This window comes from Cupressus sempervirens, chromosome 4, assembly GCF_028749045.1.
Source record: "Cupressus sempervirens isolate cs-2001-9-10 chromosome 4, ASM2874904v1, whole genome shotgun sequence".
NCBI classification, from domain to species: Eukaryota; Viridiplantae; Streptophyta; class Pinopsida; order Cupressales; family Cupressaceae; genus Cupressus; species Cupressus sempervirens.
Window position 1 is genome coordinate 259,125,085 of NC_143121.1, and position 20,311 is coordinate 259,145,395.

The 20,311-nt window shown below is 30.3% G+C and overlaps 1 protein-coding gene across 1 annotated transcript; it reads left to right on the top strand.

The window, feature by feature from the left end:
• The first annotated feature begins 9,791 nt into the window (after positions 1 to 9,791).
• LOC149560972 (E3 ubiquitin-protein ligase At4g11680-like) lies at positions 9,792 to 17,589 on the top strand. Its single transcript, XM_089827719.1, has 6 exons — positions 9,792 to 9,844; positions 10,110 to 10,365; positions 15,479 to 15,615; positions 16,713 to 16,838; positions 17,091 to 17,346; positions 17,449 to 17,589. The coding sequence occupies exons 1-6, from the start codon at positions 9,792 to 9,794 to the stop codon at positions 17,587 to 17,589; spliced, it is 969 nt and encodes a 322-aa protein (XP_089683845.1).
• Positions 17,590 to 20,311: the final 2,722 nt, after the last annotated feature.

The window sequence follows — 20,311 nt, forward strand, 5'->3', positions numbered from 1 at the left end:
TGCAAATGATTCCATAGCAAGTGCAATGATAGTTGAAGTCAAGCCTCAACCTAGCACTAAAGATCTAAGTAAAGGTAAGGAAACCATTGCTTCACCTATTCCAAATATTAAAGGGAAAGAGATAGAAGTTTCCATTGAAGAAGTTGATCTAGAGGAAGATATAGTAATTCCAGATTAGGATCTCTTCGATCTTACTCCTAATTAGATTGACACTCTTGGAGAAATTTGGAAGAAAAGAGCCAAACAACAGAAGCTAAGAGAAGAGAAGAAGAAAAGAAATCAAGTGTTGGAAGACATCAAAGCTATATTTATTGATGTATTGAGTATTGAAGTTGATGAAAAGAACTCTATTCTGAACCAACTTTTTGACATAGTCCACAAGTTCAATGAAGATTTGAATGGTCAAGAGAAGCTACTATAGAGGGCAAAAAGAAAATTTGAGAATAAGGTTTTGGATAATGTGGCACAAAATATTGCCATAGATCAAGTAGAACTGCCCACTATTCTTATTTCTTTTGAAAGCATTGTAAATAATCTTGTTTCCTTGTTTGTAAAGTTAAGTGATACCAAAAATTTTACCAAGGAAATCAGAGACAAGTTGTTAAAGATTGATATCGATCTGAAGGCAAGTGCAAACTAGTTGTCACTTGAGCCTAGTACTAGCTCAACACATTTTGTCAAGATCAAGTATCTGATCAACTTGCTAGAAAAGTTATTGAGAGAACAAGCAAGAATTAGGGCTACACTATCATAATTTTAGAGTTTGATAATTCCAAACATGGACATAATGCAAAAACACATTGTTCATGCAAAGGCATTAATCCATGATAACAACTTTTCTATTTTTGATCATATGATGGAATTATTAGCTAAGTTCAGATAGATTTTCATACTTCAAAAGTTTTGCAAGAAAATTGGGACAAAATCATTTCTCTAATTTTGAAAATTCATAGTGATTTCCTCTCACATTTTGGTATTACCTTGTAAATATTCATTTTTGGCATTTGTGTCAAAAACAAGGGGGAAATATAGCATGTGAATCCAAGGGGGGAATATAGTTATATATAGCATTTATGAAAGAAATCTATGTATGTAGCAAAGCTACAAAAATAATTTTGAAAAATAAAAAATAGAATCAGTGTCAACCGAGCATTAGCACAGTAGTCAAAACTGAGCTACAAACCCAAGTACATTGATAGGAGAAATTTTGACTCATCATTTTGAGTATTCATAAGTTTTTCTATGATAATGGTTTTTGTCACTAATGCCAAAGGAGGAGATTGTTGACCTTATGGTCAAACTATTTTTCAATCAGTGCTAAAATACTTAATCATTTGGTTGGTTACATTGTCACCGAGCATGATGCAGGAGCATCCAGAGGTATAAGGGCAATCCTGTGTCACCCAAAAAAAAAATGTACTTAGACTTAGTTTCTATTTTATGTCTTTACATTTTTGGATACCCATTTGGCTCAAATAAAGGTTCCAACTCTCATAGTTCAACTATCAGTGCATTTAAAAATCCCGAAAAAATAGGAGCATGCAATTTGACCATCATTTTGGTGACCTAGAAGGTGTGACTTGGCCAGATGAATGTAATCGAGATTTAGAGCATTCCAGAAAAAGAATCAGATCAAAAGGCCCCATGGTTTGAAAGTTATTGCAGTTTTTCGGGTTTTGGAGACCCCCTAAGAATGCTTCAAAGTCAGGTTTGGGGCATTAAATGACCTCGAAAAGGGTCAAAAAATGGGGGACAAGCAAGTCTTGTCCATAGGGCTATAGAGCGCTTCGAGAGCTTTCTGAAAATGTAAACGGTTCGTCAATCGGAGTTACGGTTCAAAAGTTATGCCTCCCGAAAGTTCGGCTACCATTTCTGGATTCTTCTAGAATTGCACCGACTTCTAACGCAGCTTCCGGAACCTTCTATTTTGTCGGTGGATGCCTACTAGCACTTTCTAGAATGTACTCCTAGTCCTTAACCCTCTGGGGTCTATTTAAGGAGATTTCTAGCATTGTAAAAGGCAGTTCGGATTGGAGCTTGAGAGGAGGTGCTAAAAGGAGAAATATTCTCTAGATTTATGCTATTGTAAGCCCGCAGGGCATGTTTTGAGTTTATTACCTCTGCACTGTTTGTACCAGCTTATTTTCTCGGTTAATATAATTTCCCCTTTCTATTGTGTCTATTCTAGTTGTTGGGTTGTGTTCCCATCAGAGCACCACCAAGTAAACCTTGCAAACAGTGTTAACCGAGTCAAGTAGAAAGCTAGTGTTAACCGAGTAGATAAAATAGTAGTGTTGACTAAGCTACATCAGTAACTGAGTTGTTGCAGTGTCAACTGATCTCTCTAATGTTTTTCAAGTCATTAGTGTTAACCGAGTTCATGCCTACTCCTAAGTGATCAATGTGGACTGAGCACCAATGTCAATTGAGTGCCAGAGATTGTCAAATTCACTGTGTTGTCGAGTATCAAAATATCATCTGAGTGGACTTCTAAACCCAAGTATCAACACTGAGCTGACTTAGTAAAGATTTTTGAATATGGTATTGTAGCCGACCCTAGAAGGTAATTATTTGGATTGGCATATAAGAGAGATATCTTGTCATATCCAAATGACATAGAAGAGAATAAGTATGATATATGAAGAACATGTGAGTTTAAAGTCTACAAGAAGTATCAGGAAAATAAAAGTCTCATCCATCACATTAAGGTGATCTTTCTACATCAAAGGAATCTCATTTAGCAAACCAAATTGTAGAGTAGAGATCAATTACTAGTTCTTCCTACCAAGTGCATCAGTCAAATCCTCTAACAAGGTGGACTTAACAATCTTATGAAAAATATCCTAACCAAGTACATACTTCATTTTATTGTATAAATCCTTTCACAAGGTGGACCTAATAGTCCTTATTGCTCCCAATGGGGCATATCATCAAAAGTGATCATTTGTAAGCCTTAACAAGCCAACTTTACATTGCAATACTAAAGCTTGTCGGTATCATTCCCACCCCAATTTTAGTTTCTATTTGGAAGGTTTCTAGGTCACCAAATATTGTGTCAAATATTATGAATATTTTATTGCTTTTATTATTTCATGCATGCAGTTGGACCAAATTAGATTCTGAAGGGTTAGTTGGTGAATTGAAGTTAAAGTTTTATTGGTTCTTGATTCACCCCCACCCCCCTCTTAGTCACCTAGCCTTCTCTACATTTGCAAAACTACATTCTCGAGTTGTGTCCATATTTTTGACACTTGTAACAATGTCCTTCAACTCTAGGTGCATCACTTGTCTTTGTCTTGCATTCATGTGCTTGGTGTCCTTGTTTCTTGAAATTAAAATAGTTACCAGTAAACTTAGGTTTAGGGTTTCGCATACCATTTTTTCTTCTGTAAATGTTTTCTATGTGTCCAATTTTACCACAATGATGACATATAGGTTTTCCTTTAGATTTTGCATTTCTTTTCTATCCATTTTTTGACAACTCTCCCACTTTAGTAGGTGAAGAGTGCTTGACATGTCCTACACCAGAAGTGTCACTAAATGACCTTGGTAATCTCATTAGTCCTTTAAAGTATCTAATAGCTTCACTTGGTTTATTCATTTTTTCTATAACTTCTTTCTTAGATCTTAACGCATTCCTTCGTTGGTCACTCTATGATCTCAGATTTGTGATTTCCATGTCCTTTCTATTCAACTCTTGATTTTCAAGTAATGACTGATTCATCATGTCTAACTAAGTATTTGTAATATTTTGCACATCAAATGATCTTTCTTCAAGTATAGTAGTTATTTGTCTTTTGTCTTAGTTAGCCATGATCTTGTCGTCTTCAACTTTCTTCTTGTGTTCAATTACTTCACATAGCCTTACTGGTCGAATTTCCTATTCTCTTTTGAGTTCTCTAAATTCTTTACTTAGAATGTTGTTCCTCTCCAACAAATCTACCATTGTTGCATCACTATAACTAGTATTCCCACTGTTAAGCAATTCTTTGACATCAGCTTCCTTATATAGTGTGGCATTTTGCTAAATGACAATATTTTTCTTTTTCTTTAAGGATTTCCTTCACTCATCTTTTGCTCCTTCAAGTTGTTGCAGTCTGGTCTAGATTTCAATCATCTAGATCTTAATGATCTTTCCCAATTTGTATTCCTCTATTTCCAAGAGATGTGCTCTCAAGCTGTTAGATTTATTTCAAAAGAACCATGCTTTGATGCCAATTGTTGGAAGTCTTATTGGGAAATTAGGATCTATAAAAAAATTCAGTGTTAAAATAATATCTCAATTTAACCATATTCACCCCTAATCCATCTCATATCTTAGATCTCATACCATATAATCATAAACTTGCAATGTTGAAATAGAATCTATCTAAGCATAACATCCATGAAAACATAAACTCATAACATAAAGATGATGGTAACCCAAAACCACTTCAACATGAAGATAAAATTGGGGTGGGGATGAAACCCATAAATCTTTACTGCTAAAACAACAAAGTTCACCTGTTAGGGATACAATTTGATCACTTCTGATGATCTACCCTATTAGGGATTTTCTCTAGTTAAAAGCTTTACAAGATTGTTAGGTCTTACCTTGATTAAAGGATTTTACACTTACAATGAAGTAAGGACTATATTAGTTGATTTAAGGTCTATTAAAACCCCTCTATTAAGATATTTTCCTCAATTTATTTATTAGAATATCTTAGTGCCTAATCCTTTAGTTTTCTCTTAAAGGTGTTTACGAATATCCTCTCTTCAATGTCTGAAACTGATCTTCTTATTTGGTATTCTCTAATATGTCCTTCACTACTAGGTTTATTTGTTTGATCTCCTATTTGACTTAGCCTCCTTTCTATGTACTTTGCTTAATCGCTTCTTGAAAGTTTTCTTCTCTCACCCATAATGATTTTAGGGTTAGATCCCTTCTTAAATAGATAATCATAGAAAGTTATAGATCTTAATCAATGATCCATATTTCATCATTTTTCCATTTTACTCTTTTTATTTTCTCATTGGTTAATTTACTTTTCTTGGGATTAATGCCTTCAAACAAAATGAGTAATTTTCTCCTAAATTGTCTCTACAATCTTTAAATGTCACATAGAAGTTGGCTAAAAATGATTTACATGAGTGTTTGTGCCATTACAAACTTATATGCCAAAACTAGTTTAATCGACAATTGAATGTTTTGATGCTTGTTCATAACTAACATTCATGTTGGCACTCGGCTTCTATAGGCTCGGCATATACTGGTTTACTTGATATTAATTAAGTTTACCAATACTTTGTCTCTACTGGGGTTCTCAGCAACCTTTGACTTGTTCAGCATGTGATGAAGTATAAATGAGTCCTTTATAGCTCAAGCTTCTCTGGATGGCTCGGTCATAATGATGATCAACCAACACTACCTAGAGAATGATGAAGTGTTGGACACTAATAGACAACTTGGGCTTAGAGATCAACAAGAACAAGGTACTTGGACTTATGCCATTGCTATAATTTTTATAAGAGGTCTAAGGGCTATAATACTTTTTTTCTTCTTTTTTTAATTCTTGCATGATAAAAATGGTATAGTGGAGATATGTCTGTCGTCTATTGTCAAAACCCTTAAGAAGCATGGAGCTTCATTTTCTATTTGAAATCAATATCATGGTGCAACTAATGGTACTTGGTAAAGTAGTAGATATTGATGTTTCTAATAATGAATAGATATTTTGTAATAAGATAGAGAAACTTGTTATAACAAATGGTCAATTTGAGTCTAAAACATGATGTGAAAGAATTTTATCATAGTATTTGTTATTGAGTTTGTAATCAATTAGTCATTTTGGTAGTTTGTTATTTTAATTAGAATTTTATTTGTTGTTTCAAAAATATTTTAGATTAGAAATCCAAATAAATTAAAAAATAATTTTTTGATTAGGAAAGATCATCCAATTATAAAATTGGAGAATTAACATCTTTCACTACAAGTATACAATGATAAATAAAAAAGAGTATTCATCAAAATTAAAATCAAAAAATATATCTTGGATATCAAATCATAATTTAAGAGAGAATAGTAAAAGTTTTATAATACTCCAAATATTTTTAGGATTATGTGGCATAACTTTGAATTCCAAAATACATTAGAGGAGAGGACCCTAACTTTGTGCTTATCAAAATCTTATGTGAAAATTTCAAATTACTCCCAATTTCTTACAATGGTGGTTTATTTGGTAGGTCGTCTACTTATAACTAAGGTTTCAAGTTCAAATAATCAATTATGATGCCACACAACATGATTTTTGCCAAGTTGTCCAAAACAACCCAAATAAAAATTGAGACCAATGGCCGAGCATAAAGGGTACCCATACTTGCATAGTTGATGTGGCATCACATCATTGGTTACTTTCTATAACTAAGGGTACATTTCATTCAATTTTGGGTAGTCATAATTGTAACAACAACTTTAAAGTCCCAAGTATTGGTACAATGTAGTCCAAAACTTGAAAATATTTTCCACCTCATGATGATCTTATTAATTATTTTAAGATTTATTGATTTACGCTTTTTTTTGCCTATTTTGTTCATGTAATTTTAATAAAATGAAAACTTGAGATAGTTTTTCTCCACTCCTAATACGAGCAAGAGAGAAGAATCAATAATATTCATGGTTATTTAACGATTTACTTCTATCTTCTAATATGAATATATTACTTGCATTGACATTAATGTTTTATCTAATTTTAAATTAATAAAGTTTTAAATTATATTTTAAAAAATAGTTTAACTTAGATATGTATGTTAATAAAAATAATCTTAAAATACATTGAAATTTGTTACTATTTTATTATATCATATATAATATTTATATTATTTTATTTATAATAAAATTAGAATATTTAAAAAAATAAGATATGAATGTTTTAAATTCTAAAATATTTATAATCTTTTTAAATGTTTCAAAATTTAGATATTGTTAGTAATATAGTGAGAATACTTAATAACTGTAACATATGAATTTTTTAAATTTATTAGGTTCAATTATATCTTCTTTTTTATTGAATATAATTTATATTTATTAAATTTTTAATTTTAGTACAAATTTAATTGATAGGCTATTTGTGGGAACTTTGTTGTTGGAAATTAAATTTGTAACAGAAAATTTGCACTTTTAACTCTTATTTTGATATTTATTAGTTGTTATCTTCACTTTTAACTATTCTTTTTCTTTTACTATTTATTAGTTGTGATCTTCACATTAGCTCATGTTGTAATCTATTTAGTTAATTTTTTATTTTTTAAATTGATTTAGATTTTAGTTTTTAAATTATTTTAATTTATTGTTTTATATTAGTTCAATTTTTTCTTTAGATATTATCTTTTAGTTTCTATAATTTATTTAGTCAATAGAATATTTATTAGACATTTTTTTTGTATTTCTCTTATTAATTTTTCATAATAGAGTTTTTGATGAGTTTTTTTAAATGACTATTTTTTTCATACTTGATAAATTTAATTTAAATAAATAATATTTATTAATCTATTTAAAAGATTTTAGTAAATATTATGTTATTTAAATTAAAAATTATTAATAATCTAATTTATTCACATAAGATTATAATTTAAATATTCACTTTTAGCTATTATTTTTCTTTTCTTATTTATTTACAAAATAATTACTTGTGATCTCCACATTAGATTATGTTGTGATCTCTAAACAACCTATTAGCTCATCGTTGCAAGCACAAAAGCTTGTGACTGCTAATTGTTAAAGTAATTTAAAAATATATATTTTTAATTGAAGATTTAACTTAAGTAATTTTTTTGGTTTTAGATTATTTGAAAAAAAAATCTTATTTTCATTTTTAGAAAAATTTAAAACATTAGTTATTTTTAAAATATATTTTTAATTAGATATATATTTTTTTTAATTCTTTGGAAAATTAAATTTTCTAATTGCATGTAAACAAGTACAAAAGCATGCAACTGCAATTATATAGAATTTGGAAAAAAAAACCTATTTTTAAAATTACTAAAAAAGACTGAAGTGAAAAAATAATAAGAATAAAAGATATTAGAAAATTAATATTAATATAATAATCTATCTAAAAATATGCTTTTCCTGACTTTTAAACAGAGTGGACAATTTCCATGGCTGTGAACTGTGAAGGGTGAAGATAACATTGAACGATGCAACTAAAGCATTCGTTTTTCAACTTGTAAATTAGAAATTTGTTAATTGTTTGCTTTTTTGATTTTTTTTTGTTTTTTAAAACTATTTTTAGAAAAATAATTGTTTATAAAGAATAGTTTTTCTTCAAATTGTTTATATAAAATTTCATTTAATGCAGCCTCTCTCAGTTGAATAATATTTGAAGTTTTATCCCAAGCTACTCCACAGGTGTTGTTTTCTCATGGAGCGAACGGGTCAAGAGCACATTGTTTTGAATGTTATTAGTTTCGAAAATACCAGAGCATCCATGAGAAATGTGTGCTCTCCTACAGCTTTTAATAATTTGAGAGATTGTGTTCGTCAACAAATACATCCACGACGTTGTTCAATACCCATTAAGGTCATAATAACAGTTTGTCACATAATAGCTTCTATCATTGTTTGGGTTGTAGGTTATTCTTCTGCATGTCTACTCTCACTCCTACTTTTGTATTTGCGCTATACATATCGGTAAGCATTTCTTAGCATTGTTATAGCTTTCCTTTTTTCTTTTATTGGATTGAATTATGTTAATGTTGTGAGAAAATTTGTTAAATTGGTATTGGATGGTTCTTTTAATTTCTTAACAATTACCATTCCCCTGTCTATTACCAGATTATTCATTGTTTAGGAATGTTTTGGAATTAATCGTAATAGACTTTCACAATCTATGATAGTATATTTATGCTTTTGGGTAAGATTGTGTTTGAGTTTATCAGCATCAAGGTTTCAGATCATATTCAATGATTTTCTTTGCATTCTTAATTTTCTCATTGAGTATGATCTGAAATGTTCATGTTGATAAACTCACACAAAATCTTACCCAAAAATATAAATATAATGTTTACAAATCTAATATAAATTTAAGAAGTTTAGAATTGTTTTGAGAATATGTTATTGATTTGATGGCTTCGGCTTTGATTTTCAAAATGATTAGATGTCTAAATGAATGATTGATTTAGACAACCAAGAAATAGATATATAGAACATATTTAGTTTTGAGTACCAAAAGAGATCTGTTCCAAGGCTGAATATGCATAAGTCAAAAATAGCTGTCAATTATTGATATATAAGAAATAGTGAGAACAAAATGTTTTCTGAGCATATTGGAAAGTCTTCTAGTGAAACAGAGTATTTCATTTGTTGCGTGAGAATCTAGCACCTTTCTCTGATATTTCAGCTTTGTTGAGGTTTTGAGATTTTCTTTTGTGCATCACATTCAAGACCTTAATCAAATATTACTTTAATAATCCAAGACCTGTTTCCAAATATAGTCTTCCACCCTGAGCCATATTTCATCATATAAGCCTTTTAAAATATTCTTTTCCATCTGTACTCTTTATGTACGAAAATCTAGAAGCATTTCTCAATTTTTTAAGGTCAAAAATTTGTCATATATATCTTTGATGTTCTCTTTAAACATCACATACTATCACATGATTTTAAGACTAAAAATGTTAAATAGTAAAAGTTGATTTATTTTTCCAAACTTAATTTATATTTCTTGTTATATTGCAAGTTTCATGTATTTGTAATACTATTTCAAATAGCATGGGAATGTTTCTTTGTTGCTTGACTTTTTGTCGATTATATGTGGATATTTGGTGGTTGTTCATCCTCCAGTGATGCTCTGAATCTTTACAGGCAAGACCAGCTCTTCAAATTTCTACCTCCCATACCTCTCTTGAGAACAACCATATTTACTTAAGTATTATTGGAATAATTTAAAACTTGAAACTTGTTGAAGGCGAGAGTCTTATTTGAAAGGTCTTAGGTTTGAATCTAATAATAATAATTAATCACAACAAATAATGATAATTAATCATGACTTTGACCTAAAATCAAATAAAAAAATTTAATGTTGCTTAAATCTTTTAACCTCATAATTTTTTTTTGGGATTATGTGCAGGTTTTGCATTGTACTTTTTGCATTGAACTGCATTAATTATGTTGTGGATTTCATTGTTAGCTGCTTTGTCCTATGTCTCCCTGATGCAACCCGAAGAAGAGCAGCTTCATCTGAAACAATTGGTGCTTTGCCAAAATACAAGTTCAAAACAAACAAGTCAAATGGAAGCAAAGATGACTCTCAGAGTTCATGTGAGGATGGCATTATGATAGCAGTTGGTACTCAGAAAGAAAGGTCTATTTCAGTAGAAGATGCGGTATGTGCTATTTTATGCAATCAGAAATACAACTTAACTTCTATATTTTGTAGTAAAATTTGTTGACCTAGCTTCTCATATTTTCCTATTGTCAAATTACAGATATGTTGTATTTGTTTGGGGAAGTATGAGGATGATGAGGATCTGAGAGAGTTGCCCTGTGCACACTACTTTCATGTTGAATGTGTTGATGAGTGGGTGAAAATAAATGCATCGTGTCCACTTTGCAAACGTAAAATTTGAGAACCTATTAGAATATGTCATTCTTAAGCATCACACTACGGAGAAAATTAAGCTTGAAAAATATAAGACAACTTTAACTATTTTATACTTTTAGTCTTAGAATGAAGCTTAGTATGTGATGTTTAAGTCATTTGATCAATCTGATAGAAATATATTCTAACAGAATGCAAACAGATAAATCTTGAATTGTCGTGAAGTGAACTGGAAATGATTATATAGTTAATTTTTATGTTGTACTGATGGATTTAAAACTCCATAACACAATCATCATATCCATAGAATAATAAATATTAATTGATTATTATATTAAGAAAATTGGACAGTGATAACTTATTTTTTCTAACAGGAAAAATAAGAAAAATTCAATATTATCCATATTTTCCACAATTATAATTCTCACATACATGAATTTTCAAATATTTAATTGGATCATTAATATTTTCTACCAGTGCACGTTTCCTACACATTCTAATAAGGCACACACAAGACCACAATAATTTGAGAAACATTATCACATTTTGAATGCCTTGTAAGATATCCCTTCCTATATGGTTTCCTTCTTTCAAAATATTAACCTTACCGTTTTCTTTTGAGAAGAGATCATTCAAATAATTATGAATCTAAGACTTTGACAAAGCAAGTTTGGTCCTAAAGTGGTCACAGCTTTAAAAAAAGAGAATGAATATGATTTTAATCAACTGGCCTTTGTAGAATCCATTGTGCAACTTCTCTATTTATTTTGATCATATTTCATCATCCACTGATCACCTAAATCATGATCTTCAACAATTTTGCAATCTGACATCCTAAATGGAACTATCATTCTTATTTGCCACACAAACATACCAACGTATGTTACTATATCCAAGCAATTTTGTTCCTTTGTATAAAAACATTATCTTACAAAAGGACATTTCATAACTACAACTGTAATTAAATATAACTAACACTAGGGTCCAAGAGTTAAAGCAGTAGTTTCCTTTTTTGTTATACATAAGATTTATAATTTGAGTAAAATATTTGAAGTGGAATATGATTTAGGCTAGCTTCCTTTTTTTTCATATAAATATACATGGATTGCGTCTCTCCATTGGTTTCCCTCTAGATATAGCTATAAACATCAGATAAGATTGTATCTAATGTCAATTTAAATAAATAAATGTCAATTTAAATAAATAAATATTCCTGGATGAGATTATATTTATACTAGTCCTATCAACATTAAATATGATTTATTTTATTTTTCTTAAATTTTCAAGATTTTATTAATAAAATCACAATTCCTATCTTGGTTAATTTTCTATTCTATTAATACTTCCATTTTTAAAAGATTCTTTCATACATATAAATTTTGCCTAGTTGAAAAGATAATTCATTCTTTTTCCTATCTTAAATAACTAAATGGTGAAATTATTATCTTTTCATATTGATATTAAATTATTCTAATTTCTATAGAAACTAATTAGATCTTATGTTCTAACTTTAAATTTTTAATTTTTAATTTCTTTATTTTGTGATATTGCTATCAGGACTGTGTAATTTTGAGTCAAAATAATTGACTCATTTTTCATGAGTAGTGATTCAACATGAATCCATCTCTCATGAGAATAAATGGAACACTTAGCACTCATTGAATATAGGTGACTTCCGGGGAGGTCAGCCATCCCATTACTACTCCAACCTAAGTGTGCTTAACTATGGAGTTTCCTCCATGGTTAAACCCAAAGCTTGCAACCCCATTTGCAAAACCTTCACCAAGTTTTGTGCCTTATGAACCATTCATTAGAAAGCCCCTTAAGCTCATCACTTGATAAGTAGGAGGTCATTTCCATAGCAAGTCAAATTGTGATATTGCTATCAGGATTTAACTGTGTGATTTTGAGTCAATCTCATTGACCCATTTTTTCATGAGTAGTGATTCAACATGAATCCATCTCTCATGATAATAAATGAAACACTTAGCACTCATTGCATCTAGGTGATGGTCATAGGGTGAAGCACCAAGACTTCCCGGGAGGTCACCTATCCTAGTACTACTCCAACCTGAGCGTGCTTAACTATGGAGTTTACTCCATGGTTAAACCCAAAGCTTGCAACCCCATTTGCAAAACCTTCACCAAGTGTTGTGCATTATGAACCATTCAAGAAATAAAATAAAGACCTTCTGAGAATAAATGGAACACTCAGCACTCATTGGATCTAGGTGATGCTCATAGAGGTGAAGCACTCGGACTTCCTAAGAGGTTAGCCATCCCAATACTACTCTAGCCTAAGCATGCTTAACTATGGAGTCTCGTCCATGTTTAAACCCAAAGCTTGCAACCCCATTTTCAAAACCTTCACCAAGTGTTGTACCTTATGAACCATTCATTAGAAAGCCCCTTAAGCTCATCAATTGATAAGTAGGAGATAATTTCCACAACAAGTCAAATTCTGATATTGCTATCAAGATTTAACTATGTGATTTTGAGTCAAACTTGTTCACCCTTTTTTCATGAGTAGTGATTCAACATGAATCCATATCTCATGAGAATAAATGGAACCCTTAGCACTCATTGGATCTAGGTGATGCTCATAGGGTTGAAGCACTGGGCTTCCCAGGAGGTCACCCATCCCATTTCTTTATTACTAATCTATAAAGACATAAAATAATGACATCAAAAAAAAAAACTAAAGAAATAAAAAATATATATCCATCTAATCTATCCACTCTTTTCCATATTAAACAACCCTCTCAAAATTTTAATTTTATTTTAATATATGAGAAAACATGCTTTATGGAAAGGACAATTAGCTTATAACATTATAACAATTAATTAAAAAAAAGTGTGGAATTGAATTTTCCACAATCAAACAAGATTCTTAATATAATTTCATTGTCAAAACTAATTAAAAAGAATATTTAATCAAATCATGCATGATATGATGTACGGTCTAACAACTATGTAAGCCAATTTTTCGCAAACTTCTCAACTTCCCAAAAAAAACTTACAATCAACCTATCAAGTTTATAATTTTCTTTTTCAAAGAATTTTGGGCATATTTTATATTTGTATATTTGAAGTGAAACATTAATTTAATTTAATTTAAACTATAAATATATTAGTAATTTTTTTTATTTTCTTAACTAAAATGTTTTATTTATAGAAAAATATTTAATATATTTTTTAAGAAATTAAAATTAATGTTCTTTTCTATATAGTATATTTTTATTATGTAATTTTGATTGTTTAATAATTATAATTGTAATAACAATATTTTTAATAGATATATTTAAGATGAGAATTATATGTTTGAAGATTAAAAAGATTTGAGATGGATTATTGTTTAATATCCTACAATCCAAGCATTTCACTAAGCCACATTTAGTTCAGTTGCTCGCATGTGCTTCCACATATTTTTCAAAAATGCTTATGAGAGTATTTCCAACTGATATTCAATGAATGTCTGTATTCTATTTAGAAGCTCCCATTGTCATGCCTGTAAAACAAAATTATTGGGTCAAAATGTGAAGGATTGATGTTTTATGTGAACACTCCATCCATTTGAGGTCAAAAAAAGATGAAATTCAAAAATAATGATGACCACAATTTGAATGGGACAAAAGCTAGCATTGCTAATAGAAATGGAAGCTAGCGGTAAGAATGGGCCCACATCTTACATGTGGGCAGTCAAACCAACTTTGGGTGTGCTAGTTAAGCAATCATATGCATCTTCCATGCATCAATGAGTATCATTCCACAATTAAATTTCTTAAGTCAGGCATCCTTTATTGTAATAGTTTCTCAACCCTATGGCTGAGGGTGAGTCATAATATCCGTGTGTGGTATAGAATAGATTAAATGTATATCTTAAACGAATTACATTCCCACGCATCTTCTTTCCCATGAATTGGCCCAATGAAGTCCTCTTGAAAATGAGAAATGCACATCGTACAATAAACAGGACTACCCTCAATTTTAAAAAAAAAAAAAAAAACTTAACACTTGTGTGGCCAAATGAATCGAACGTACCAATATCTCATGCAATTTATTTTATAAAAATGAAAATGATCATCAATTTTATAGTTAATGTTTTCTTATATTTAAAAAAATATTATTGAATTATTTTCTTATTGATTTGTTTTTGCATTAATGAAATTATTTAAAGGTTATGAATATTAAATTCTTACAATCGATATTATTGAACCTGACTATTTTATTAAAGGTTACGAATATTAAATTCTTACAATCGATATTATAGAATCTGATTGTATGAAACATTTAGAATCATATTTTATGATCTTAATAAATTATAAAACATTATTGACAAAGGAAAATCCAAAAACTTTCAAATAATGAACAAATATCAAACCAATATACCCAACAACTAAAATCTAGAATAAATTTCTAATTTTACAAAAAACTGGTCCTCCCATACAATTTCCAATGAAATACATTTGTAAGTTTATCATGCCAACAGTAAAAAGTGTACACTCCAAGATATAATATTGTTTCATTTGGTGATGGATCTGTGGACAAAACTTGAGCCCGCACTCCTTGATTCATTTTGTTGTGGAAAGGTAATCATTTTATGGAAAGCAATTCTATTATCTAATATGCTCTTCCATTTATTATTATAACTTTTCCAAAAATGAAAAATGTTCAAGATTATGTAAAGTAGGCTACACTATTATTATGTTCAAGATTACACAATGCAAGATAAACTATTATTGATTGTACGAGTGCATTTCAGAGTCCCTCTATGTTAATTCTTGGACTACTTATGAAATTATATTGCCCACTTTACCGACACCATCTCCTAAGGTGCCTTTGTGGAAATATAGCTATAAAGAAGTCACACCTGCCGAGTTTAAGGAGAAACACTAAAGTTCTATTTGCATTGTATCATTGTTTTGGCTCTCTCAAGGAATGAAAATCCCCATACCCCATTAAGATTTTGGATTGTAGGTTATACTTCTGCATGTCTACTCTCAATCCTACTTTTGTATTTGCGCTATACATATTGGTAAGCACTTCTTAGCATTGTTATAGCTTTCCTTTTTTCTTTTATTGGATTGAATTATGTTAATGTTGTGAGCAAATTTGTTGGATTGGTATTGGATGGTTCTTTTAATTTTCTAACAATTACCATTCCTGTCTATTAGCAGATTATTCATTGTTTTGGAATGTTTTGGAATGTTTTGGAATTAATCGTAACATATTTTCACAATCTATGATAGTATATCCATGCTTTTGGGTAAGATTGTGTGTGAGTTTATCAGCATCAAGGTTTCAGGTCATATTCAATGATTTTCTTTGCATTCTTAATTTTCTCATTGAGTATGATCTAAAACGTTGATGCTGATAAACTCACACAAAATCTTACCCAAAAACATAAATATAATGTTTAAAAATCTAATATAAATTTAAGAAGTTTAAAATTGTTTTGAGAATATGTTATTGGTTTGATGGCTTCAGCTTTGATTTTCAAAATGATTAGATGTCTAAATGAATGATTGATTTAGACAACCAAGAGATAGATATATAGAACATATTCAATTTTGAGTACGAAAAGAGATATGTTCCAAGGCTGAATATGCATAAGTCAAAAATAGCTATCAATTATTGATATATAAGAAATAGTGAGAACAAAATGTTTTCTAAGCATATTGGAAGGTCTTCTAGTGAAGCAAAGTATTTCATTTGTAGCATGAGAATCTAGCACCTTTCTCTAATATTTCACCTTTATTGAGGTTTTGAGATTTTCTTTTGTGCATCACATTCAAGACCTTAATCAAATATTACTTTAATCAAATATTACTTTAATAATCCAAGACCTATTTCCAAATATAGTCTTCCACCCTGAGCCATATTTCATCATATAAGCCTTTTAAAATATTCTTTTCCATCTGTACTCTTTATGAAGCTGCTTGAATGAATCCATGGCTCTGTGAAAATCTAGAAGCATTTCTCAGTTTTTTAAGGTCAAAAATTTGTCATATATATCTTTGATATTCTTTTTAAACATCACATACTTTCTCATGATTTTAAGACTAAAAATGTTAAATAGTAAAAGTTGATTTGTTTTTCCAAACTTAATTTATATTTCTTGTTATCTTGCAGGTTTCGTGTATTTGTAATACTGTTTCAAATAGCATGGGAATGTTTCTTTGCTGCTTGGCTTTTTGTCGGTTATATGTGGGTATTTGGTGCTCGTTCATCCTCCAGTGATGCTCTAAATCTTTACAGGCAAGAACAGCTCTTCAAATTTCTACCTCCCATACCTCTCTTGAGAACAACCATATTTACTTAAGTATTATTGGAATAATTTAAAACTTAAAACTTGTTGAAGGTGAGAGTCTTATTTGAAAGGTCTTAGGTTTGAATCTAATAATAATAATTAATCGCAACAACTAATGATAATTAATCATGATTTGACCTAAAAAAATTAAATGTTGCTTAAATCTTTTAACCTCATAAAAAATTTGGGATTATGTGCAGGTTGTGCATTGTACTTTTTGCATTGAACTGCATTAATTATGCTATGATTTTCATTGTTTGCTGCTTTGTCCTATGTCTCCCTGATGCAACCCGAAGAAGAGCAGCTTCATCTAAAACAATTGATGCTTTGCCAAAATACAAGTTCAAAACAAACAAGTCAAATGGAAGCAAAGATGACTCTCAAAGTTCATGTGAGGATGGCATTATGATAGCAGTTGGTACTCAGAAAGAAAGGTCTATTTCAGCAGAAGATGCGGTATGTGCTATTTTATGCAATCAGAAATACAACTTAACTTCTATATTTTGTAGTAAAATTTGTTGCCCTAGCTACTCATGTTTTCCTATTGTCAAATTGCAGATATGTTGTATTTGCTTGGGGAAATATGAGGATGATGAGGATCTGAGAGAGTTGCCCTGTGCACACTACTTTCATGTTAAATGTGTTGATGAGTGGTTCAAAATAAACGTATCGTGTCCACTTTGCAAACGTAAAATTTGAGAACCTATTAGAATATGGCATTCTTAAGCATCACACTAAGGAGAAAATTAAGTTTGAAAAATATAAGTCAACTTTGACTATTTTACACTTTTTGTCTTAGAATGAAGCTTAATAGGTAATGTTTAAGTCATTTGATCAAGAATCTGATAGAAATATAATCTAACAGAATGTAAACAGGTAAATCTTGAATTGCAGTGAAGTGAACTGGAGATGATTATATAGTTAATTTTTATGTTGTACTGATGGGTTTAAAACTCCAAGACACAATAATCAATTTTGACTTCTTTAGAATCATATCCATGAAATAATAAATATTAATTGATTATTGTATTAAGAAAATTAGACAACGATAATTTATTTTTTCTAACAGAAAAAATAAGAAAAATTCAATATTATCAATATTTTCCACAATTATAATTCTCACATACATGAACCAGTGCACGTTTCCTATACCTTCTAATCAAGACACACACAAGACCACAGTAATTTGGGAAACATTATCACATTTTGAATGCCTTGTAAGATATCCCTTCCTATATGGTTTCCTTCTTTCAAAATATTAACCTTACCGTTTTCTTTTGAGAAGAGATCATTCAAATAATTATGAATCTGAGACTTTGACAAAGCAAGTTTGGTCCTAAAGTGGTCCCAGCTTTTAAAAAAGAGAATGAATATGATTTTAATCAACCGGCCTTTGTAGAATCCATTGTGCAACTTCTCTATTTATTTTGATCATATTTCATCATCCACCGATCACCTAAATCATGATCTTCAACAATTTTGCAATCTGACATCCTAAATGGAACTACCTTTCTTATTTGCCACACAAACATACCAAAGTATGTTACTATATCCAAGCAATTTTGTTCCTTTGTATAAAAACATTATCCTACAAAATAAAATTTCATAACTACATCTATAATTAAATATAATTAGCACTAGGGTCTAAGAGTTAACTGATAGTCTCCTATACTCTTGATGATGTTCTTGAACAATTACTACTATGTTTTTGGTTATACATAAGACTTGTAATTTGAGTAAAATATTTGATTGAGTATTTGAAGTGGAATATGATTTAGGCTAGCTTCCTTTTTCTTTTTCTTTTCATATAACTATATATGGATTGCGTCTCTCCATTGGTTTCCCTCTAGATATAATTATAAACATCAGACCCTATCTGTGGATTGTATCTAATGTCAATTTAAATAAATAAATATTCTTGGATGAAATTATATTTACATTAGTCCTATCAACATTAAATATGATTTATTTTATTTTTCTTAAATTTTCAAGATTTTACAAAAAAAATCACAATTCTGATCTTGGTTAATTTTCTATTCTAGTAATACTTTCATTTTTAAAATATTCTTTCAAATATATAAATTTTACCTAGTTGAAAAAATAGTTCATTCTTTTTCTTATCTTAAATAACTAAATGTTGAAGTTATTATCTATAAAAAAATTCTACTTTCTATAAAAACTAATTAGATCTTATGTTCCAACTTTCAATTTTTTACTTTTTATTTCTTTGTTTTGTGATATTACTATCAGGATTTGACTGTGTGATTTTGAGTCAAACTCATTGACCCATTTTTCATGAGTAGTGATTCAACATGAATCCATCTCTCATGAGAATAAATGGAACACTTAGCACTCATTGAATCTAGGTGATGCTCATAGGGGTGAAGCATCAGGACTTCCTGGGAGGTTAGCCATCCCAATACTATTCCAACCTAAGCATGCTTAACTATGGAATTTCTTGCATGGTTAAACCCAAAGCTTGCAACCCCATTTGCAAAACCTTCACCAAGTGTTGTGCCTTATGAACCATTCATTAGAAATCCCCTTAAGCTAATCACTTGATAAGTAGGAGATCATTTCCACAGTAAGTCAAATTGTGATATTGCTATCAAGATTTAACTGTGAGATTTTGAGTCAATCTCATTGACCCATTTTTCATGAGTAGTGATTCAAAATGAATCCATCTCTCATGAGAATAAATGGAACACTTAGCACTCATTTCATCTAGGTGATGCTCATAGGGGTGAAGCACCAGGACTTCCCGGGAGGTCACCTATCCTAGTACTACTCCAACCTAAGCGTGCTTAACTATGGAGTTTACTCCATGGTTAAATCCAAAGCTTGCAACCCCATTTACAAAACCTTCACCAAGTGTTGTACCTTATGAACCATTCATTAGAAATCCCCTTAAGCTCATCAATTTATAAGTAGGAGATAATTTCCACGGCAACTCAAATTGTGATATTGCTATCAGGATTTAACTATGTGATATTGAGTCAAACTTGTTGACCCATTTTTCATGAGTAGTGATTTAACATGAATCCATCTCTCATGAGAATAAATGGAACACTTAGTACTCATTGGATCTAGGTTATTCTCATAGGGGTGAAGCATCAGGACTTCCTGGGAGGTCACCCATCCTAGTACTACTCCAACCTAAGCACGCTTAACTACAAAGTTTCCTCCATGGTTAAAACCAATGCTGGCAACCACATTTGCAAAACCTTCACCAAGTGTTGTACCTTATGAACCATTCAAGACATAAAATAAAGACTTTATGAGAATAAATGGAACACTTAGCACTCATTGGATCTATGTGATGCTCACAGCAGTGAAGCACTAAGACTTCTCGGGAGGTCGGCCATCCCAGTGCTACTCCAACCTGAGCATGCTTAACTACAGAGTTTCCTCCATGGTTAAA